The sequence below is a fragment of the Canis lupus genome, chromosome 18 (genome assembly GCF_011100685.1).
Source record: "Canis lupus familiaris isolate Mischka breed German Shepherd chromosome 18, alternate assembly UU_Cfam_GSD_1.0, whole genome shotgun sequence".
NCBI lineage: Eukaryota > Metazoa > Chordata > Mammalia > Carnivora > Canidae > Canis > Canis lupus.
Window position 1 is genome coordinate 15,173,826 of NC_049239.1, and position 24,751 is coordinate 15,198,576.

Genomic DNA, 24,751 nt, shown 5'->3' on the forward strand with positions numbered 1-24,751 from the left:
CTCGCCGCCCGGCCCGCGCCGCGCCCGCGCTCGCAGGCCCCGGGTAAGTGCGCCGCCTCGCCGCAGCCGCCCGGGCTCCGCGGTCGGGCCCCAGGGCCCCGCCCCGAGCGGCCGTGCGCCCCGGGAAGGCGTCCCGAGCCCGCGGCGCCTCCGTGACGGACCGAGCCCGCGGGGGCGCGGCGGGAGCCCGAGTCCGCTCCCGGGGGGCCGGGCCGGTCGGCAGGGGGCGCCGCGCGCTCCCGCCTCCCCGCGCCGCCCGCCGGCCGCGCACCCACGCCGGGCGCTCCCTGCCGTCCTGTGCCCGCGGGCCGGGAGGAAGCCGCGCCGGGCCCCGAGCCCTTGCAGCTCCGGGGCTGGGGGGGCGCCCACGTGCCGGCCGCGTTTGCATCCGCGATTACGCGCCGCGAGCCCGCCGCACGCCCCGTGGGAGCCTCCAGCCCTGCACCCGAGGCGCCGCCGCGGTGCGTGTTCAAACTCAGCGGCGCCGAGTCCCCACCGCCTGCCCTGCGCGGGGGTGTAGCAAAGCCTGAGCCTTAGCGCCTGGGTCACTAGCGCCTGCCGGGAGGTAGGATTTGTTGAGTTTCGTTTGTCAAATTTCCGATCCGGTGGTCAGACCACTTTTCTTTTCTCTTTTTTTCTACAGGATTACGAAGGGCTTTTGTTTCAAGTCTCCAATCATCTGTGAAAACAGCCATGCCCCACTGGTTTGGGGATGCTTTGAGAATTGAGTGATCAGTCAAAAATCAGCGGGTACGCTCATACTGAAAAGGGGATGCATAGGCAGGGATTTTGTTCAGTCGTTAGGCAAGTAGCCAGCAGTCTGTATATATTAACAATTCCTTTTGAACGTATCTCTTGGTAGAGGCAGGAGCGATACAGGTATTGATAAAACATGGGTTTTGCCCCCAAGTAGGAGAGAGAGATTTCAGTCCAGCTGGTCTGTTTACTAAGATTGCTCTAGCCTCAGGTCCTTTACATGCGGTCCCACTGCCTGGAACTCTCATCCATACCTTTTCGTGTCTAGTTCTTCCTTCAGGTCCTCTCTCAAAGGACACCTTCTTAGAAATGCTTCGTTAAAGAGCACCCCTCATCCTCCCCTTCCCTTTGCACTGCCTTATTGATGCGTGCATGTTTCTGAGATTATTATTTATTGATGCATCCTTATAAATAAATGTAAGCTTAGTGAGGGCAAGAAATTGTCCCTTTTTCCCCAGTGCCTAGAATAGTGCCACACTCATAAAGGGTGCACAAATATTTGTGGAATGAATGAACCTAATGGACTTCATGATTTTGCATGTTAGAGTATAGTGTGCGCTCTGTCCTGAAGAAAGTGCTGTTTATTGTGACCCAGAGGGATTATTGACAGTTTGCAGGGGGTGGATGCATTTAAAAATTGGAAGTAGTATTCTAAACATAGGATTCAGACTGATACACCTTTTTTTTTGTTCAGATGTTCATCTTGCAGGAAATAATGTTAAGGGATTATCAGTGTTGTAGTACAATTTTGAATATGTTAAACTTTTTTGTGTCATGGGTGTAAAGGAAGCTTATCGGTGAATCTAATATCCTAATGAAAAAGATTTTAAAGTATTTTTTAAATTGTAATATTCCTTTTTTTTAAATTTATTTATTCATGAGACACACACACACACACAGAGGCTGAGACACAGGCAGAGGAAGAAACAGGTCCATGCAGGGAGCCTGATATGGGACTCGATCCCGAGTCTCCAGGATCACACCCTGGGCCGAAGGTGGCACTAAACTGCTGAGCCACCTGGGGATCCCCAAATTGTAATATTCCTAATCTCATTTGGGTCATTTGGAATATAAAAGATACAAAACCCCATTGTTTTATTACTCCCCTCAACAGATTGTGTAGGACTTTGAAGTTCATGGGTACCAGTAGCTTCTTTCTCTTCTTGGCTGTAGAATCAAGCTTCTGGTCTACATTACTTGACTGTGATTACTATTCTGGATCATGTATTTGTGCAGCATACCATTTCTTTAAAAACATTTTTTAAAGTACCATTAAAAACTCATGAAACTGGACCTCCCACCTTCCTCCCCTCTTTATTTTTTTGATTGTTATTTATTTATTTTAAGGATTTTATGTATTTATTCATGAGAGACACAGAGAAAGAGAGAGGCAGAAACATAGGCAGAGGGAGAAGCAGGCTCCCTGTGGGGAGCATGATGCGGGGACTGGAACTTGGACTCGATCCAAGGACCCTGGGATCACTACCTGAGTCAAAGGCAAACACTCAACCACTGAGCCCCCCCTTTTAAAAAGCCAGTCATGTTTTTACAGCTTTGAGATACAGTGCTTGAATATGCATATTTGGGTTTGTTTGTTTTTTTTAAGATTTTTTATTTATTCATGAGAGAGAGAGAGAGGCAGAGACACAGGCAGAGGGAGAAGCAGGCTCCATGCACGGAGCCTGACAGGGAACTTGATCCAGACATGGGACTCGATCCAGACGTGGGACTTGATCCCGGGTCTCCAGGATCATGCCCTGGGCCAAAGGCAGCCCTAAACCCCTGAGCCACCCGGGCTGCCCGAATATGTATATTTGGATTTTCCTGAATGCTGAACTGATTTTTTTCCTTTTTCTTTTTTTTTAAGATTTTATTTATTTATTCATGAGAGACAGAGAGTGAGTCAGAGACACAGGCAGAGGGAAAAGCAGGCTCCATGCAGGGACCCCAATGTGGGACTCTATCCTGGATTTGAGGATCACGCCCTGAGCTGAAGGCAGATGCTCAACCGCTGAGCCACCCAGGTGTCCCCAAAACTAATTTTATTAGGAAAATCATACTGGGGCAGTCAGAGTGGTTTTATCTTTCTGATTGAATTCTTCCCAGCCTCTTAGGTTCCTCGATCTGCTCCCTTCCTCTCATTTAAAAATTACTGCATTTTATTCTTCGCTTTTATATAGTTCTTGCTCGTGAAAACGATACTAATTTGAGTTCTCTCTTTCTTGGTCCAGAAGTTTGCACAGCTGTTGTGTAAATATGTTTTTGGGTTCTAAGCCCACTGAAAAAACTTAGCAAAATATATATTAACAGATCTCTAATCATTGGTGCTATGTATACTTTAATAATTAATGTGTGATAGAGCCATTTGCTAAAACAAATGAAAACTATAATTTAATTTGAAACACAAAAGTGAGATTAGTTAATGAGCTTGTCTTTACAGTTAAATATAACAAGAAAAAGATTTTGGGCAAGTGTCCTCAAGTATCAAGAAAAAGCCTGCCAGAAAATATTAAAGGCCCATTTATTTAGTGCTGTTGGCAGTGCTGTGAGGGTCTCTTAAAATTAAATGGTATTTGAAGGAGGAAACCATGTTTAATCATTAGCCCAGAGAACAAAAGAAGCATAAGAAGCTTTGTTTTCCCCAGACTCAGCGATACAGTTCTGCTGTGTAAATCATCCGTAATAAATATTAATGACCAACAGTTGAATAGAAAAAGCTATTTCAAAAAAAATAATAAATAAAAATACAAAAAGAAAGAAAGAAACAGTTATTACAGGGATCCCTGGGTGGCTCAGCGGTTTAGTGTCACCTTGGGCCCAGGGCGTGATCCCCAGGTCCTGGGATCGAGTCTTGCATCAGGCTCCCTGTATGGAGCCTGCTTCTCCCTCGGCCTGTGTCTCTGCCTCTCTCTCTGTGTCTCTCATGAATAAATAAATAAAATTAAAAAAAAATAGTTATTACAAACCTTTGAGCAAGTCATCATTTTTCTGCTTTACAGAGAAACCCCAGCGTAGAGGGGAAGTGACCCACGTATAGTAAACAGCAGAATCTATATGGGGTTGAAGCCAGTGGGTGATACTTTATATGCATGGTTGGCCTATACTCTCATTCCAGGGATGGTAGGCATAACAGTGCTCTTGTAAACTTTCTAGAATTTTATTCATGAAACCATTGGTGTGGGCATAGAGGGGAGCAAGGAGTTGGAGTTTCAACCATATTCCAACTTAGGTGACTAGTAGTTGGTGGCAGCAACATCCCCTGAGGTGAGAAGTGCAGTCTAAACATGCACAAAAGATGTGTGCTGGTGGTGGGAAGAGATGAGCTCAGTTTAGGGCATGTTGAATTTGAGCATTTGATTCAGCCCTTCCCGGCTGGGTAAACTGGAGCAGCTGTGTAATCTCTGGGGATGCTCCTGATCCCTGAGCCGCAGGGTTGAAGAGAGGCTTCAGCGAGTTCACTCTGCACGCTCTGCAACTGCTTAGCTGTCCTTACTGTTGCTTTGGGCCCCCAAACAAAGCCAGAAGGAAGTCAGAGATGGATCTTGGCTGGAAAAATGTGGGAGTAAGCAGGGAACAAGATTGGGATAGGAAGCTTAGAGATCCCCACATTTAAGGAGCATGAGACAAGACAGGGAGAAGAGCACTCTGAGAAGCAGGAGAAAAGCAAGGAGTCAAAACAGTTTCAAGGAAGCTAAGCAGTGAACCATGTCCAGTTGGAAAAAAGACGTCACTCAGAGCCAAGATTGAGTGGCTGTGGTTTTGGCACAAGGAAGCCACTGCTGAACTTAAACCATTTCAGTGGTGTGTTGGAGGCAGAGGCCAGGTCTTGCACTGAATGTTAGCTCCTCCCTAGCAGGGCGTTAGCTTGAGTTGCTGCAGCGGCTCTTCAGAGTGCCTGGAACAACGCCTGGTGTGGGTGTGTGGTGAGTGTTTGTTGAGGGGATGAAGGAGTGAGTGAGTGTTAGAATGACTGTGGACTTCTTTCAAAGGGGTTGCAATATTTAGGAAATGGTCTTGTGAATATGCCGGAACGAAATGTGTCTGTCAGAGGCTCCCCATTTTCTTTGTGAATGGCAAGCAGGACTTGGAGAAGACTGTAGTGACCAGGGATGGCTGTCATAAGAGAGGAACTCCCCTGACCTGGTGTGGTTTTCTCCAGCAGCAACCAGGAGCACAGGTTTAGACAGTGGGATTGGTACTTGCTTGGGGTTTAATGAGACTTCTGGAGCAGGACCAGTGAGCAAGAGTGTTGAGTGGTGGCTAACAGGTATTGTGGTTTGGGACATTTGAAGAAGTGAGGGTAGAAGAGATAGGGTCTTGGGACCAGTTTGAAGAACAAGTGATGGGAGGGAGCAGAACACAAGAATGGAAAAAAATCGGTGGTTGGATCAAACAGACTACTAGTTTGTATATCTCTTTATATTTGTATGTTTGAAATTTTTTTTAAAAAGATTTTATTTATTTATTCATTCATGAGAGACACAGAGACAGAGACATAGGCAGAGAGAGAAGCAGGCTCCACGCAGGGAGCCTGATGTGGGACTTGATCCCTTGTTTGAAATTTCTTAAAGTTAAAAGCTCAAAGTAGATGTGGTAACCTCCCCATGTTCCCACCACTCAGTAATTACCTGCCTCGTTTCAAGTCTATACCTGCTCCACTTCCATTCACCACTGGTAAATTATTTTGAAGCAAATTCCAGACTTCATAATTTTTCAACCATAAATATTTCAGTTTGTATCCCTGAAACATAAGGATTCTATTTTTAAATGTAACCACAGCAACATAATTGCACCTTAAAAAGTTGACAGTACTGGGGCACCTAGGTGACTCAGTCGGTGAAATGTCCAACTCTTGTCTATTCTTGATTTCGGCTCAGGTCAATGTCTCAGGGCCATGGGATCGAGTCCAGTGTCAGGCTCTAAGCGAGGACTGTGCTTGAGATTCTCTCTCCCTCTGCATGCTCTCAAACCTCCCCTCATGCTCACACATGCTCATGCTTTCTTGCTTTCTCCCTCCAAAAAAAAAAAAAAAAAAAGTTGACAGTACTACCTTAATGTCATCAAGTATCCCTGGTATTTTTGTATCCCTGATTGAGTCCAACACTTTTTTTTTTGTATTTTTTAGATTTTATTTATTTACTCATGAGAGACATACAGAGAGAGAGGCAGAGACATAGGCAGAGGGAGAAGCAGGCTCCATGCAGGGAGCCCGATGTGGGACTTGATCCTGGGTCTCCAGGATCACGCCCTGGGCGGAAGGCGGCACTAAACCACTGAGCCGCCCGGACTGCCCAACACTTTTTTTAATAGTCCACTTGTTTATTTTTTATTATTATTTTTTAATATTTTTTAAATATTTTATTTATTCATGAGAGACACACAGAGAGGGAGGGAGAGAGACAGAGACACAGGCAGAGGGAGAAGCAGGCTCCATGCACGGAGCCCAATGTGGGACTCAATCCCAGGTCATGCCCTGGGCTGAAGGCGGCGCTAAACCACTGAGCCACCTGGGCTGCCCTTTTTAATTTTATTTTATTATTTTATTTTATTATTTTATTATTTATTTGTTTGTTTATTTATTTGTTTATTTAAAGAATAGTCGATTTGTTTAAAGAAGGATCCACTCATTGCATTACTTTGTAAGTTTACCTGTAAGTGCCTCTCCCTCTTTTTCCCCTTGTTATTTATTAGTTGAAGGAACTGTCTTTGTCCTTGTAGAGTTTCCCACATTCAGAATTTTGCTGCCTCCTTCCCTGTGGTGATATTTGACTTCTTCCATCCCTGCATGCCATCTAATCTGCCAATTCAACATCAAGTTCCATTCAGTAAGAACACTTCACAGATAGTAGCGTGTGCTTTCAGGGCCAGGCAGTGTGGCTGGTGGTCTATTTTTTGTGATGCTTGTGGCCATTTGTGATAATTGGTTGTCCAAGTCTACTGTTTCCTTAGAGATACGCTTCTTAGTGTGTCTTTGATCTCTGTAGGCAGAGAACAGTTTCAGCACCTGTTCCAGGAAGTCTACAGAATATCTATCAATGCCTATTACACCACTCTGAATTCTCTGGCATGTACAAAAGAAGTAATATTCTCAAAGAATCTGCTTGAGTTTGTTTTGTTCCTGCTATGGCTACGCTAACTGCTTTGTCATTTCATTTCATCTTCATGGCAGCCCTCTGGTGCACATGTCATTCCCATTCTACAGATGAAGAGCAGAAACTCAAATTAACTTCCTTGGGCCAAAGAGGGAAAAAATCATGGTACCTAGGAGTCCACGTGGTAGTGCAGATGAAGGGAAGTAAAATGGGAAGATGTAGGGATCCCTGGGTGGCGCAGCGGTTTGGCGCCTGCCTTTGGCCCAGGGCGCGATCCTGGAGACCTGGGATCAAATCCCATGTCGGGCTCCCGGTGCATGGAACCTGCTTCTCCCTCTGCCTGTGTCTCTGCCTCTCTCTCTCTCTCTCTCTCTCTGTGTGTGACTATCATAAGTAAATTAAAAAAAAATTTTTTTTAAAATAAAAAAAATAAAAAAAATAAAAAAAAAATGGGAAGATGTAGAGTTAATAGAGAGGAGGGCACAAGAGTTAGGACTCATTATGGCCTTCGGATGAGTCCTGAAGGACGGGTGAGGCCAGGGTGCCCTGAAACAGGTATGGAGAAGCTCCCACTGGAGAGATCTCATGAGCAGTCAGGCAGGAGACAGGTAGCTTTGGGGCTGGGCCTGCATTGTTGGAGGCATGTGGAAGATAATGATATGGGTCACTAGATGACGGGCGGTGCCAGAGCAGGACATTGCAGACATTTCTGCAGAGGAAATAATTGATGTTTCCATCAAGGCTTCTGACCGTTGGTTTTCAAGAAGTAGCGTGATGAACCCTCTGCATTCTGGGAAGGAGGTAGACATCCTGCTGACCATACAGTCCCTGAGCCAGGCTGCGGATGTGGCTATTACTGGTTGTGCTTTCCTCTCTGCTGAGAATCCAGGCCTGGAAAGGTATGAGGATCTCCTAGTGGGTCCTGGCATGCCAGCTGGGAGCCTTGTACTGTCATTGGGAAGCCGTCGCAGGCTTGGGGTAAGAGTATGTGTAACATAGTGTAGTGCCTGGCTTCGGGGTGTCTTTAGGTACCTGCAACACCCCAGAACCGTAGGTGGACTTCTCCTACCACCTGATTCTCTGCCTGGGGTTTCTGTGGCAGGAAGAGCTCCCCTGTCCTCTCAGGTCCCTGAAGCAGAAAATCTGAGTCATCTTGGAGTGTTTCCTCTTTCTGCCCATATTTGCCATCCAGTCTTGTTTCCACCACCTCCTAAATGTCCCTGAATCCAAACTTCCTTTCTGTCGCCCTTGCCTCAGCTTTAGATCATGTTGTATTAATTTCTTGGCTCAATTTCAGCTATATATTCTTTCTCTCTCTTTTTTTAATCCGTCTTTAAGTTTTATTTATTTATTTATTTTTAGTCATCTCTACACCCAACATGGGGGACTGAAATTCACAGGCCCGAGATGAAGGGCCACATGCTCTTCGGAGCCAGCCAGGCGCCCCTCGGCTGCACCCTCTTACCTAGTCTTCCAGCGGACCCTAGTTTCTCTTTGAAGAGGTGCTGCAGAATCTTTCTAGCTCACACGTCCAGTGCTGGTTTGGTTTTCAAGATGGAATTCCCTGCGTTCTTCCTGGTGTGCCATCTGCCCACTCCCTGGCTTTAGTTCCAGACTCTCTCATTGTGTGTTTTACCCTCCACCAGGTGGGATGAGCTCCTTGGGCCTCTCCCAGTGCTCCTTGCTCGCTCATGCCTCTGTGTCTGCACATGCTATTCCGCCTCCTGCCCCAGATAGCCTCCGCCCTGCTTTCTGCGACCTTTCCTGATCCTCAAAACTTGGCTCAGGTGTTCATTTCTGGTCTTCCATTAGGAAAGAGGTCCTCAGGACGCCCGGGTGGCTCAGCGGTTGAGCATCCACCTCCGGCTCAGGGCGTGACCCCAGGGTCCTGGGATCGAGTCCCACGTCGGGCTCCTTGCATGGAGCCTGCTTCTCCCTCTACCTGTATCTCTGCCTTTTATCTGTGTCTCTCATGAATAAATAAAATCTTTTTTTTTTTTTAAAGGAAAGAGGTTCTGACACCCTCCCCACCAGTACCCTCTGAGGTCTTCTGTGTGTTTCCATAGTCCCCAAGTGACACCCCCATGCCCTTTGTATCTCCCTCCCTGGCATATGGGCTTTGTGAGGACAGCTTTGGTGATAAAAAGTGAGCATAAAATAGCATCGGCATTTCACAAACCAGCATTCTTTTTTTTATATACTTTGCTTAGAACAGATAAGGAATAAATATTTTCTTGTTAGGATTATTATTATTTATTTTTTGTTGTTCATGAGAGACACAGGCAGAGGGAGAAGCAGGCCCCTGGGGGAGCCCAATGCGGGACTTGATCCCAGGACCCCAGGATCACGACCTAAGCTGAAGGCAGATGCTCAACCGCTGAGCCCCCAGGTGCTCTTCTTATTTGAGTTAGAGGTGATTTTGTGTAACTAGTTATGGTCTACTTCTGGTCTGGTTTCTTGATTTCTTTCGTTTTCTTTATTTAAATTTTTTGTCTTTCAAAGGAAAATGATTTTACTAGCATCATTCTTATCTTTTTTCTCTTTCTCTCGTTTTTGTTTTTGGTCACCGTCATCCTTTTTCCTTTCATTTTGTGCATGTATTTGTCTTTTTCTTTACTTTCCATTTTGGATTTTTGACAATGAGGCAAGATCAAATCTGGAGTCTTTCTATATATATATATACACACACACACACACACACACACACACACACACACACGTATATATTTAATCTCTATATTCAGCGTGGAGCTCAAACTCATGACCCTGAGATCAAGAGTTGCATGCTCCTCCTGAGCCAGCCAGGAACCCCACAGATGTGGATTCTTAAACTTTAGTTCATTGTAATTATTCTGCTGTAGATGCTTCTGTAGTTGGGTTTCTTGTTAACTAGACCTTGGGGAACCTTAGAATATTAATTTTCTGCTCATTTATGTTCTTTATGAGTATGTTTACTAAGTTTGTTAGCATGTTAATTATGTCATCTCCCTATATAATTAACATAGGAAAACTTTTATCCTTTTCACACTAACAGCATCAAGTAAGATCAAATTAGATAAATGTATTTATTTTGATTGCTACAGGTTACCCCTCTGGCAAGCTGCTCAGTACTGGGAAGTGTGTATGGCTTCTTAGACTTTCCATCATTACATTGTGTGTTGGCTGGTTAAATGATAATCTGTGCTGTTTAAATTGTGGCAAAATACACATGCTATGTAAAATCATCTTAGTCATTTTTTTTTAAATAAGATTTTATTTATTTATTTATTTGAGAGAGCATGAGCGGGGTGGGGGGGAGTGGAAGGGGGGGTGGCCAGAGGGAGAAGCAGACTCCCTGCTGAGCAGGGAGCCGGATATGGGGCTCAACCCCAGGACCCTGAGATCATGACCTGGGCCAAAGACAGACACTTAACTGACTGAGCCACCTAAGTGCCCCCATCTTATCCATTTTTAAACATACAGTTCAGTAGTGTTCAATACATTGACACTGTTGTCCAATCAGAATGCAGAACTCTTTCTAAAGAGTTAGAATCTTGCAAACTGAAATCTTGCAAAACTGAAACACTATACCCATTAAACAACTCATGCCCTTTGCTTTTTTTTAATATGGTGTGAGTATATGTTCATGTCAGTAAGTGTATTTATGCACTATTTTTATTTAATCAGGTTTTTTTTTTTAAGATTTTATTTATTTATTCATAGAGACACAGCTAGAGAGAGAGAGGCAGAGACACAGGCAGAGGGAGAAGCAGGTACCATGCAGGGAGCCTGATGTGGGACTCGATCCCGGGTCTCCAGGATCACACCCTGGGCTGCAGGCGGAGCTAAAGCGCTGCGCCACTGGGGCTGCCCATTTAATCAGTTTTTTGAAAGGATAATAATCTATGTGAAATAAAGTTCAAGGGACCTGACTATGACATTCAGTAAAAACAGCAAGTCTCTCTGTTGTCCCCAGCCGCCCATACCCACCTTTCCCACTTTCTGTTCATGTTGTTTAGTTTATGAACCCAGGCATCGTGTTCTTTGTTTTTTGCTAACATAAACGCACTGAGGTGAGTATCCTTACAGCTAAACCTTGATGCACTTTAAAAAAAGTTAAACACTTTAATCATCTTAAAATAGTCTGAAAGTAACATTTCTGGGTCAAAGGGCATACATTTTTTTAAGGTTTTTGATGCACAGTTTCAAATTCTACGCAGAATTTTTCTGTGCCACCAAAGGTATATACCAGCATGGGAAAGAATTGTTTTCTTTTCTTTTTTTAAGATTTTATTTATTTATTCCTAAGAGAGACAGAGAGAGAGGCAGACAACAGGCAGAGGGAGAAGCAGGCTCCACTCAGGGAGCCTGAGTAAGACTCGATCCCGGGACTCCAGGATCACACCCTGAGCCAAAGGAAGACGCTTGACCGCTAAGCCACCCAGGCGTCCCAAGAATTGTGTTAATAAATGAATTTGAGGAACCTAGGAACAAAGTTAACTGTGCCTCTACTGAAACCCAGCTCTTTATAGAAGTGATTAATTCCTGTTCTCTCTTCCTTCCTAAAAGGTTCTCTTAAATGTTTTCTTGAAGCCTTAAAAATGGAGATGACGGAAGTGACTGGTGTGTCCCTGAAACGTGGGTCTCTTGCTGTCGAAGGTAATGACAGCATGGCCCCAGCTGAGGAGGCAAAAAGACAGAAAGTCTTGGACAGCTGTCTGCCCACAGGTCAGGACGGGCTGGAGCACGGCTCTCCACCCACCAGTGGACATGTGCCTGGGCCACCTGAAGCTGTAAATGCCGGACAGGGTAAAAAGAACTCTGATGTGCAGTTGGAAGAAGAGGAAGAAGAGGAAGAAGATGGCCTTTCTGAGGAGGCTGAAGAAGAGGAAGAAGCCGAGAGTTTTGCAGACATGATGAAGCATGGGCTTACTGAACTTGACGTTGGCATCACCAAGTTTGTAAGTTCTCATCAGGGCTTCTCAGGCATCTTGAAAGAAAGGTATGTTTCATTTACATGTCAAGTTATTTTAGTTCTATTTGTTCTTATCTTTACAAAGAAATCAACAATAGGTTCTTTTTTTTAAGATTTTATTTATTCATGAGAGACACAAGGAGAGGGAAAAGCAGGTTCCATGCAGGGAGCCTGATATGGGACTCTATCCTGGGACCCCAGGAACATGCCCTAGGCTAACGGCAGGGGCTAAACCGCTGAGCCACCCAGGCATCCCAACAATAATACGTTCTTCTGTTTAGCTTACTGTCCCTAAGGATTGTGTATTGATGGTCACCTAGGAATAGGGTGGAGGAAAGCTGCCTAAGTAGTCAGATGAAGCCACATAAACATAAAATGAGTAAATACAAATAATTTTTTGTGGCATGCCTTGCTAACATGTGAATGAATGCTGTTCACTTCTTTAACATTAATTATTTTAAATGATTTTAAGTTGTCTCTTGAAATGGTCTTCAGATCTTAAATTCTTAACTCTTGGGGATCCCTGGGTGGCTCCGCGGTTTCGCGCCTGCCTTTGGCCCAGGGCGCAATCCTGGAGTCCCAGCGTGGAGCCTGCTTCTCCCTCTGCCTGCGTCTCTGCCTCCCTCTCTCTGTGTCTATCATGAATAAATAAAAATAAATCTTTAAAAAGAAAATAAATAAATAAATTCTTAACTCTTTCACTTGAATGTTCCACATCTACAGTAGGAAAAAGGTAGTCTTTGGAGACACATGGATCTGGTTGTGAATCTAGTCCAGTCACTGCATTTACTTAACTCAGAGCCTCAGTATCCTCATCCAAAAAATGGATCCTAATACCACCTTGGGGTTTTTGAGAGGATTTTAAATAAGTGTGTAGAGTATTTAGCATAAAGGTAAGCTTCAGATTGGTTCATGATAGATTTATTGGGTTCTAATTTAATTAACCATGCCATGTTTTATGATTCATTCTAGTAAGGACTGCCTATAGTCTTAGGGTAACATTACTAAGCTTTGATTTATGCATTTCTCTGAAAGTATGTTCTAGAAGTTCAGAGGGTCTTTTCTTTACATTCTAATATAAAGTCAAGCTGTGGCTTAGAATTCATTAAGAACCTAGAAAAAAATAACTCCATATGAACTTTGAACTGAAGATTTTTTTTTAAATCCCTGTTTTTTTTTTAAGATTTTTTATTTATTCATAGAGACAGAAAGAGGCAGAGACACAGGCAGAGGGAGAAGCAGGCTCCATGCAGAGAGCCCCACGTGGGACTCGATCCCGGGTTTCCAGGATCACACCCCAGGCTGCAGGTGGCACTAAACCACTGCGCCATAGGGGCTGCCCTAAATCCCTGTTTTGTACAACAGCAAGGCTTACTGTTGATAAACTTTCTCCTAAAATTAATAGGAAGTAAAATGTTAATGCTTTTCCTTTTCATCAGATACTCAGACTTCGTTGTTCACGAAATAGGAAAAGATGGACGGATCAGCCATTTGGATGATTTGTCCGTCCCAGTGGATGAGGAGGTAAGAACAAATCTCCAACAAAAGTCACTTTCTGTATAAAATAGCATTTCCTAGAGAATCAAGAATATAGAGCAGTAACAGCTTTGAATTCTATGTGTGACTCACTGGGAATTTCATCATTTTCAAGGATCCTTCAGAAGATGTATTTACAGTTTTGACAGCTGAAGAAAAGCAGCGTTTAGAAGAGCTCCAGCTTTTTAAAAATAAGGAAACCAGTGTTGCCATTGAGGTAAATAGCACAAAAATGTATGGGACAATTTTTTAGGGTTTTGATTGCTTCTTTTTGTGTGAACATCTCTGTGTACTAGAAAAATTACAATAGTTAACAAAGGATGACCTTGCTGTATTTGATCTAAAAGATCATTACACTAAAAATCTTATCAGTGGCAGGTAACCAGTATCCAGATAAAGTAAAGCAAAAAAAAAGTTACGTTTTTGCTTTAAGAAAATTTTATATGGGCAGCCCAGGTGGCTCAGTGGTTTAGCGCCACCTTCAGCCCAGGGCCTGATCCTGGAGACCCAGGATTGAGTCCCAGGTCGGGCTCCCTGCATGGAGCCTGCTTCTCCTCTGCCTGTGTCTCTGCCTCTCTCTCTCTCTCTCTCTCTCTGTCTCTCATGAATAAATAAATAAAATCTTTTTTTTAAAAAAAGAAAATTTTATATGACCACAAATCAACAAAGAAATGTGTTGTTTGGCACCGCAGAGTGACCTTTCTGTCACGTGGTGTCTGTAGCCAAAGGACTACAATAGCCTGACAGTCAGATGTATGGCCTAATAGGGAGGCCCTGGCCCTGGCTCTGCCTCCTATGGCCTCTGGGTCTCACATGGGTCTTTGGAGGGAGAGGGGTTAGGGAAAGAGGTAAGGAAAATATCTTTGCTCAACTTGAGTCTGCTTCTGCTGTTCAGGAAAAGGAGAGCTCAGCTACTAGATGGAGTAGTAGCCTTGTCTAAAGCTTTTGTTATGAAAATTTTATTCTTCTTAGTGCTGTCCAGTGGAATTATAATGTGAGCCATGTTTTTAATTTTAACTCCTCTAAAAATTTAAAAGACAGGTGAAATTAATTTTAACAATATATTTTATTTACCCTAATACATTTAAAATACCATTTTGGGGCACTTCTGTGGCCTAACTTAGTTAAGCATCCACCTCATGATTTCAGCCCAGGTCATGGTCTCAGGGTCCGTGTTGGGCTCTGCACTTATAGAGGAGTCTGCTTGAGATTCTCCCCCTCTGACCTTCCCCCCACGCTTGCTCTCTCACTCACTCATGCACGCGATCTCTCTAGAATAAATCTTTAAAAAAATAAAATATCGTTTCAATAGGTAATCAGTATTTTTCAAAATTCCAAATGAGATGTTTTACATTCTTTTTTTTCCTACTTTGTTAGTCAGGATCCAGTCAGTGATCTTTCATGCTGGTAACATAGCTCAGTTCAGACTGGCCACATTTCAAGTGCCCAGTTGCCGTCTGTGGCTTGGCTGCCATATGGACAGAGCAGCTCTAGGCGATAAAAGATTTTTAGAATTTTAAGTTTATGTTGATTTGGGGTTGTCCAAAATTCCCCTTTCCATTGCTCCCAGTTGACAAGAGGTTACCATAACTTTCAGAATTCATTATCTGCCCCTAGCCCTCGTCTCCTTTTCCCCTCCACGTCCCAAAAGTATATAATGTTACGAATTTAGGGTTCATCAGTTACTGAATTTATCCCTGGACAGAATCTTTAGCAATGCCAAGGAAAAAACTAAGAATTGTTTTTAAGAGCAGTCCAGGAGGATGGTCCAGGTTTCTTTTGCTTGTGCAACGCAGTAGTGTATCTTAGCCCTATAATGTGCATTTTTCCATGTGGGTGGCAAAATTTACTGTCATTCTGAAAAAATATACCATCTACTGAAAGTTTTTACCTTTTTTTTTTTTTTTTTTTTTTTTATTCACGAGAGAGAGAGAGAGGCAGACACATAGGCAGAGGGAGAAGGAGGCTCCATGCAGGAGCCCGAAGTGGGACTCCATCCCGGGTCTCCAGGATCACACCCTGGGCTGAAGCCAGGTGCCAAACCGCTGAGTCACCCAGGGATCCAGTTTTTACCTTAAAGATAAATCCTGGACAAGTTTCCTTGTTACTTGCCAAATTTTTGAAGTCTAAATATGTATTCAGTTATATGCGCAAAGTTTGATTCCAACTGAGTTTTTTTTAATTTTTTTTTTAAAGATTTTATTTATTTGGGGCGCCTGGGAGGCTCAGTCAGTTAAGGGTCTGTCTTTGGCTTGGGTCATGATCCCAGGATCCTGGGATCGAGCCCCATGTCAGGCTCCCAGCTCAGCAGGGAGTCTGCTTCTCCCTCTTCCTCTGCCTCTTCTCTGGCTTGTGCATGCTGATGCACATGCTCTTTCCCATTTTCACCCTCAAGTAAATAAATATATGTTTTTTTAAATTTATTTGAGAGAGTAAGAGAAAGAGAGCATGAGCAGGAGGAGGGGCAGAAGGAGAAGCAGCCTCTGAGATCATGACCTGAGCCAAAGTCAGACCTTAACCAGCTGTGCCACCCAGGTTCCCCTAAATAACAGTTCTGAGCTAACAAGTTTACATTTTCTTGATGTTGATTTTATTTTTTACTGAGAACAAATGAGCTAGAATGTCATTCTAAGATAATTCAGTGTAGAATAGGATTCATTGTGAGGCAATTGTAGATTGGCCTATTCAAGGGAGTTGAGTTTCTGAAATCCCAAAAGGCCCAACTTGCCTACATTGCCATCTGTGAGCCATGAGGCGTTCGTCCCGCAGAGTCGCTGAACAAGAGTGTCTGTGATGGGTGCCTCTGGCTGTGTGACTTTAGACACATTACTTCACTTCTCTGAGCCTTGTTTTCCTTATCTCCAAATACATATAGTGGTGGCATGGTAGGGGGATGATTGGGATGAAATAAGCCGATGACTGTGAAGTTCTTGCTACGGTGCCTGGCAGATGTCCTGCTCAGTAAACAGACTCTTAAGATGTGCAGCATTATAAAGCTCTGAAAGATTTCTGAAATCATACCCATGGACTTCTGTTACTTTTGCACAGTTGATAACGTGACTAATGTTTTTATTGAATCATTGGTATTATTTCCTTATTTAATGTTTATTAAATCAGTAGTCACATTATTTCCATTCTTAATAGGTTGTTGAGGACACGAAAGAGAAAAGAACTGTCATCCATCAAGCAATTAAATCATTGTTTCCAGGATTAGAGACAAAAACAGAGGACAGAGAGGGCAAGAAATACATTGTAGCCTACCATGCAGCTGGGAAAAAGGCTCTGGCAAGTAAGTGTGCGAGTGACCTGGCATTTCCTCTGTCAGTGGTCACAAGTGGCATCCTGTTCCTCTTGCTCCTTGCCTGTTCATGTTGCGGGCTACTTGGCTGTTACGCTGGAAAGGATACTGATCATGTCATTCCCTCAAAGAAGGTAAATAAAGTTCACATTCACAGAGCAATCCTACAGACTGTGTCTGGAAGGGGCCCTAGGTCTTTCATGTGAGTCGAGATATGCTATAGTTACAGTGGCGCCTAAGAGATAGTCCTAGGAATTTGATATGTTCCCTGAAGAGCAGAATGGGCTCAGTGGCAATTCAAGAAGAAAATGGAAGCATATTGCTCATTCTGTGTTCTTAATGGAGGGAAGAAAGCTTTCAGATGAACCAAAAATCCCAGTGGCATTTTTTCTGCAAAGCCCCTTTATTGGAAGAGCTGCTGCTTTCTAGCCATGTTTTTTCACTCACACATAAAAAACATGGAATATATGGGAAAGCGCCCCTTTGCCCAGGCTCATCTTCCGTTGTGTATCCTTCCCTTGAAACGAATGTGTTGTCAGTGAATCTCTTTGATATTTATACTCTGATAACGTTCTACAACCACGGAAATTTCTACTTGCATATAACCTTAAGAAAATTAGGTAACTTTTCTTCTTTTACCTGCCAAATCGGCAGACAGAATTCTAATGAAAATGACAGTGGGGAAAAAGAGATTTCTTCACCCTCATCCCCTACCAGTGATGGCTTCTATTAGGGAAGAGTTATTTCCAGATCTATTTGTCAGAGCAAAACTCCAAGACTATAACAAAAGACTATTCATGCTGTTAGTGCTGTGTCAGTATTCTCTTAGGTTATGCTGTGAATGGATGAAGCCTTAATTGTTTGTAACTATGATTCTAGTGAAATGAGAGCAGTATAAGAAAAATGGGAGCAGAAATAAGGTTTAGCTGTGCCTAAAAAAAAATAGTGTAAAAATAATGTCAGTTCAGTAAGTGTGGATATGACCTAGAAATCAGAAATCCTGAGCAGGTGGGGAGGAGAAGGTGGACACTGGAGGCCACTTCTCAGTGGATACCACAAAGAAAATGACCTGCGTTCTAGAACGACTAGGGGCATAGGTTGTTAATCACTTCTCAAACCACATACTGATGGCTTGGTTGCTGTACATTTCTTTGATGTCTGAGTCACTGTATAAGATAATACTCCAGCCAGGGTTGTTGAGGAGCATCAAACACAGTGGAAAGTGATTTGAGTGACATTTTGCATTCTCTCAAGACTGACAGTTGGTTGGTAACTATCCTAGATGTAGAGAGGATGACTTACTACTATAGTAGATGCCGTGGAGTATTCAGTCTCAGTTCTCTCAAGGGGCCCAGGCTGAGAACAGCTGCTGGGGAGCTGTTCCTTGTAAAGAGGGAGTCCACATTGGTCAGCCAACTTCTTTGAAAGGCAAAAAGAAAAGGCAAGGTCTTAATTCTGCTGAATGTGGTCATGAGGAAGCAGATTGGCAAAACCTGTGTTTTTTTGACAGGCTACTTCTTGGAAATGATCTTTATTTCTTAGAGGATGCTGGCTTTTGTAATATGTATGGAGGAGCATTTATTTGCAGGTCATGGTGGCCCTTAGAGTTTTCCCACCCTTTCCTCTTCTACATTTTCATGCTTGCACCACACTCACCTTCCTTTTTTTCCAAATAAAAAATTTCCTTAAGATTTTTAAAGTGAGGTGCTGAGCTCTGTGGGATGTGAACCACCCTCCCTGTTCCCTTTGCACATCTTCAGTAAAATATTTCTCACTTTAAGAGGAAGCATTGGGTCATCACTTGCAGAGAGTTATAAACCTCTTGGGCTTGAGGTGTTTTGGCATTTGGTAAAAGATGGGCTAGAGGTCTGAGCTCTTCTCTCTCATCTCCTCATGGACTCAGGCACTGGAGAGCCTGCATTCATCTCTTTCGCAGATCCAATTCCCCACCACGGAGAGGGCCTCAGTTAAATACCATTGGAAAAGTAGGGAGAACTGGGATCCAGAGACTAGTCTTCATGTCCCTGCAAGTAGAATCCAGTACCAATGACAGCGTGTCCTTTTGGGCTAGTTTGACTAACATATGAATGAATTATCTTTTAAAGTCTCGTTGCAAGGCTAAGTTTATAGTGTTTTTAGATCTCTATTCCTACCATACCCTGATATAAATTGTTACATACATTATCTAGCAGATTTGCAATATTCTCACCTAAATTTTTCTCAGCTAGAGCCATGCATCCTAAAACATAGGCATGGTGAATTCTAAATCATGGTGCCCAGACACCACAAATGACCAACTGTTTTAACTCTGGTGTTATGTTGTTAATCCAGTCTAATAGGGCACCTTGATTCACCTACCAAACTGTACCTAGGGTATTTTTCTGAAAATATCCTACAATTGTTAAATTCCATGTAATTAGGTAAACTAATTTATATTTTGAGATAGATGGTATATGCTCTAAGAATGTCTTTTTAAAAAAGACTTAAGTTTATTTATTTATTTTAAGATTTTATTTATTCATGAGAGACACAGAGAAAGAGGCAGAGACACAGGTAGAGGGAGAAGCAAGCTCCCCACGGGGAGCCCGGTGCGTGACTCGATCCCAGGACCCCAGAATCACGACCTGAACCAGAGGCAGACACTCAACCACTGAGACACCCAGGTGCCCCTAAAGACTTTATTTTTTTTTTCTTTTTTAAGATTTTTTAATTTTTTCCTGAGAGACAGAGAGAGAGGCAGAGACACAGGCAGAGGGAGAAGCAGGCTCCATGCAGGGAGCCTGATGTGGGACTCGATCCCGGGCCCCCAGGATCATGTCCTGGGCTGATAGCAGGCGCTAAACCGCTGAGCCACCCAAGGATCCCCAAGACTTAAGTTTAAAAAAAGAAAATTCTGCCATGGGATATGTAGAGGTTCAGCATACTATCTGAAATGAAGGGTTCCCAGCAGGGATACTTGGATCTAGGAATCCACAGAGATAGGAGGAAGGGCCAGACAGATAAGAAGGAAACTCTCTGGGAGAGACTGGTGTTATAGAATCCACAGACAGAGTGAATAGCAGTGGGAAATTATTATAGATGGGTCCAGCAAGATAAGAACTCTAAGATATACCCATCAGTTTTTCGCCACATAGACACCTTTGGTGTGTTTGCCAAAGCAGCTCTAGTGGAATAGGGTTGGAAACCAGTTTACACCATAGGCTGTGATGCAAGGCACTAATTATGGAATGCTGTTCACAATCAGCTGCAAAGAGAGGTGCCTGGCTGGGTCAGTTGGAGGAATGAACATGTGGCTCTTGATCTCGGGATCATGAGTTCTAGCCCCACATTGGGCGTAAATTAAAAAATAAGCTATAAAGAGGAGAAAGGAAAGCAACATGGTTGAGGGAGGCATATGTTTGATTTTTAAAATGGAAGAGCCCTGGGGATATTGATATCCTGAAGGGAAAGAGCCAGTGGAGACGGTGGGCAGAAACTCTGGGAGGAGAGTGATAGTGGGGTTAGCAGGATCCTGAGGAAGCTGGAAGGTCGATGTGCGGGGATACAGTCCTAGAAATGGCCTTGAATAAGAAGGAAAGAATGTTCTGCATGCTACCCCATCCTGTCATCTTTCTTGAACTACATTTTTCCTTCGTTATTCATGAAGAAGAGCTCTGTGTTCAATACATGAACCTTCCTGAACGTGGTTTCTTTTTCTTTCTGGTTTCTATTTGTACTGGACTGGGGCTGCCGTATCAAGCCATCATAAGGTTGCTTCCTGTAATCTCAGCCTGAGAATTCTTTGCATTCGCATTGTAAATCAGTGTCTCAAAAAAGTCTGAAAGTTATTTTAAATTTTCCTAAATTATGAAGCTAACATACATGCTACTTGGCAATCTAAGGATTTGGAGTTTTAGAAAGTCAAATCGCCCAGAGTAAGCTGAGACTCATTGATTTTCCGTTATTCAAAATATTCCCAGTTAACTAATACATATGCTTACTATTTTGTATATTAAGTGCACTTAGAAAAAGAATCCTTGTACCTATTATTGACAGAGGAGATAAGTGTATGCATGCTTAGTGCTTGGATTTGCTAATAAAAGATGCATGCTTGTGAGCCAAAACTCATACTCGGTTGTCATGGTTTCTCTTAAGGTATAATAGCATTTAGTTCTTTAGCCTTGTGGCTTCATTTATGTCTTGCCTATACTGGAAATATTCCTAAGGGGATCATTAAGTACAGATACAGTTCCACTTCATCAGTTTTTATCACAAGTTTTTTAAACTTTTTCTTACAGACATTTTCAAACAGGCACACAGAGTAGTATATATTGAACCACCGTGTACCCATCAGCCATCTTCAAGATTATTAACATTCTGTTGTTTCTGTTTGATCTTTTCCTCCCACTTATTTTTCTTATAGAGCGTTTTAAAGAAAATTCTACACAGCACTTCATTTCACCCATAAATGCTACAGTCTGTATTTAGCAGCTAAGGACTAAAACCCCAAAACATTATCACATCCTACATAATGAACAGTAATTTCTTAATATATGATACCCTGTGCACGTTCAGTTTTTCCCTAGTTGTCTCAAAAATGTCTTTTACAGTAGATGACTTGTCAAGTGATGACACGAAAAAGGTCTGAATGTTGTATTAAATAGTTAAGTCTCTTAAATTGCCTCATGTCCCTTTTAATTGATCAGTTCAAGAACTTTTCTGTAATGATTTTTCAGATGTTTATCAAAATCTTTATAACTCAACTCAGGAAACTCATAAAACATAGAAAAACACAAAGCAAAATAATAATTGCGTTCAGTGTCACCACCAAAAGATAATCATAAGCAGCACTTTGTGAAAACATCTCTGGCTGGGGAAGCATTTTATATTAGGTCTTTTTTTTTTTTTTTAAGTTTTTATTTAAATTCTAGTTAACACGCAGTGTAACATTAGCATCAGATATACAACATACTGTATTCAGTTGTAAACCTTACGCTGCATCCTGTGGGTACGGACAGTGCAGCCGTGAGGATGAGCTAACATGTCTTTGTGAGGAGGCTGGTACCTATAGGTGAGTTTTCTTACTCGTTCACTGTCTGCCTCTGCGACATTCCATTGTTAATGTCTGAATGGCTGTTAACCCACCACATAACTACCAGGTGCTGCAGCAGTCCTTGGTAGAAACTTTCCATGCGATCATTTGCATGTTCACCTCTAAAGCACTTTAATACTATTAAAAATTAAACATTGCTCTCTTGTGCTCTTTATGCTGTGCATTTGGACAGAGGTCAGAACTGCAGCAGGTAAGAGCGGTTGGTGTTTCATGTAGAGAAAATGAAATGCCAATGATTTTTCTCCCAAGCGCTAAGTAGAAGACAGTTTTGCTTAACCATGGTGAGCTGAAAGGAAAAGCCTAAAAGAATATTCTCTTATTCACAATTCTCTGAGGATGAATTCCGAGGAATTCACACGAAGAGCCAAGGAAATACTTGTAATATTTTTTTTTCTCCAAGGCAGAAGAGACATTCATGTTTATCAGAAAGGAAAAGCAGTTCGCTAAGCATACGTGCTATGACAGTTTTCCATGAAGATTTATTGATTCATTTGTTCTTTACGTTGTAGTGTAAGTCACTAATCTATCAAGAGTGCCTTTTTGCCTTGACAAAGCCAGGTGTACCAGCAACTTCAGTACCAGAAGTTTCTTATGTCTCTGAAGAGGATGGATTCATGAGTTCATGCTAAAGAATTATTTTAGGGACAAAAACAAAGGCATATTTTTAAAAGAAGATGACTCTAAAGATTAAATGAAATATTTTTACAGTTTTTCTTTCATAGAGTTACAGAAGTCAAGTGGATTAGATGTATTCAGATAACAGTTGCAGCTATGTGTCACTCAAGACTCAGGAATATTACCATACAGTGTCTGGAAGTGTGGCTGTGGCTTGCATATTTTTCCCAAAATATGTTGTTTTTTTAAAATCAAAGTTGAAATCCTAATATTTAAAAAATGTATCTCTAGATGACAGTATAATTAAAATGGTCGCTTAAAAGAACACTTTTCCAGGTTCTCCAAAGCCTGTACATGTTTGTTGGTGTTCAAAAGGTTGAACAATCGAAGGAACCATGGTTCAGAAGTTAACATTTAACCTGGCTTAATTTTTAAAGGTCTCCTTTTCCCTGAGAATAATAACCACTACGTTTTGAATGCCAGCCGCTCTCCCCTGTCAGGTAAACATTTGTAAACCACCTAGGATTAAAGAAACTTGTGAAGGAAGTGGCGGAAAATTTGAACCTATCATCAAGGCAACTCCTCATAAGCTTTATCCCCCATCCTTGCTCAGGCATCCAGCCTGTATGTGTGAACTCCCCGCTTGGGATGTGAGACAGGGCTTATATGGCAGCGGGAATGCTGTTTCCCTCTGGACCACGTGTGTTCTAGAAAGCTAGTACCCACCTACCACATACGTGCTTGTGAAGTACATGCCACCAGGGAGTGGTGGATCTCTCTGTGTTTCTCTGTGTGAGAATTGCTGGTTAGTCTTACTTCTTTGTCACCCAACCTGCTTTCAGCTTTTGATTGTGAATATGGACAGGTAATGTTGAGTCTCCAGTCACAGGAAGGAGAATGCCTGTAGTCCACACAGCTGTAACCACTTAACCTGTATTTCTTGTCAGACTAGACGGAATTTCTCACTCAGAGGTTCTCTAGCAAAAAAAAAAAAAAAAAAAAACACTTGTAGGTTTCATAAGCAAAAACTTAAATCCCTTTTGTTATGGTCTATATAACATTGAATTTTTTTGTTTTTAAGATCCAAGAAAACATTCTTGGCCAAAGTCTAGGGGAAGTTACTGCCACTTTGTACTGTACAAGGAAAACAAAGACACCATGGATGCTATTAATGTGCTGTCCAAATATTTAAGGTTAGTATCTTATTCTCATGCTGACATGAAATGACCACATGGGAATGTATTTTCTTCTTTCCATGCTAATGAAAAAGTGGGAAAATAGATAGCAGATGTGCCTCCCCCCCCATTATAATTTCCTTAGACAATATGTGAATTAGGTGTTTTTTTTTCACCTCCTTGCATATAGGTAGTAATTCAAGAGAGAAATTCTGTAAGTAAATAGCTCACATACAGCTGAGAATTACCATCCAGCTGAAAATAAAAATGGATTCACTTCCTGGAGAGCCCTACGCTTTGATGTGTTTGCAGGGATTTGCTTAACTAGACTGTAAACTCTTAATTCTTGGAGATTGACTAGGTTGAAAACTTGAGACCAGTCGAATTTCCTCATGGGAATGCAATTGAACCAGATTTGAGTCTTTCAGGATGGGCCAGGTGCCGAAAAATTTTGTTTCAGTCATGAGTACAGGCTCCACAGCAAATCTGTGTGCAGCGGAAGTTTACTTTCTGATATATAATTAGCCCAATTCAAACGGGGTACACAGTGTATCAGTTTGCTGTGGCTGCCATAACAAATACCACAGACTGGGTGGCTTCAATAACAAACTAATTTTCTCACAGCTCTGGAGACTAGAAGGCAGGTTTGGGGGTTTTTTCTGAGGCCTCTCCTTGGCTTACAGATGGCTACCTTTTTTCTGTGTCTACCCATGGTCTTCCCTCTGTGACCTCTGTGTGTGTTATGTGTGTGTGTCCCCATCCCTAGAGTCTGTGTGTCCAAATTTTTTCTTATTAGAACAGATCGGATAAGGGCGCACCCAGCAGCCTCATTTCAACTGCATCACCTCTTTAAAGGCCCTCTCTCCAAGTGCAGTTACATTCAGAGGTGCTGGTGGTCAGAGCCAGTATGGCCATATTTCAGCCAGTAGGGTGCAGTACCCTGTAAGTGACACTATCCTCGCGGTGCTAGCTGTCTGGGAGAGAGTCGGTGGTACAGAGGATAGTGCCTGTCTGTACTGGAGCCTGGGAGGATAGACCACTGGGGAGGGACTTCCTCTGAGCTCTGCAGTTGAGGGAGCGCTCAGAGTTCAAGAAATTTGTCCTGTTTTTTTTTGTTTGTTTGTTTTATGTGGAGCAGTTTCTATAAAATACTTCTTAGTTAACTAACTTACTTATTATCAGAACTATTCAGGGCACCTGGGTGGCTCAGATGGTTAAGCATCTGCCTTTGGC

The 24,751-nt window shown here is 42.7% G+C and overlaps 1 protein-coding gene across 3 annotated transcripts in view; it reads left to right on the forward strand.

The window, feature by feature from the left end:
• Nucleotides 1-24,751, forward strand: part of PUS7 (pseudouridine synthase 7) — a 57,034-nt gene continuing 32,283 nt past the window's right edge. Inside the window, exons 1-7 of one of the 3 annotated variants that reach the window (XM_038562737.1) lie at nucleotides 11-43; nucleotides 644-750; nucleotides 11,397-11,829; nucleotides 13,242-13,326; nucleotides 13,454-13,555; nucleotides 16,483-16,627; nucleotides 23,425-23,536. In XM_038562737.1, the coding sequence (XP_038418665.1) occupies nucleotides 11,429-11,829; nucleotides 13,242-13,326; nucleotides 13,454-13,555; nucleotides 16,483-16,627; nucleotides 23,425-23,536 (845 nt within the window). In that variant the 5' untranslated portion in view covers nucleotides 11-43; nucleotides 644-750; nucleotides 11,397-11,428. Of the gene's footprint in view, nucleotides 44-546; nucleotides 566-643; nucleotides 751-11,396; nucleotides 11,830-13,241; nucleotides 13,327-13,453; nucleotides 13,556-16,482; nucleotides 16,628-23,424; nucleotides 23,537-24,751 lie in introns of those variants that run through there. The other 2 variants (XM_038562738.1, XM_038562739.1) reach the window with 2 other exon arrangements.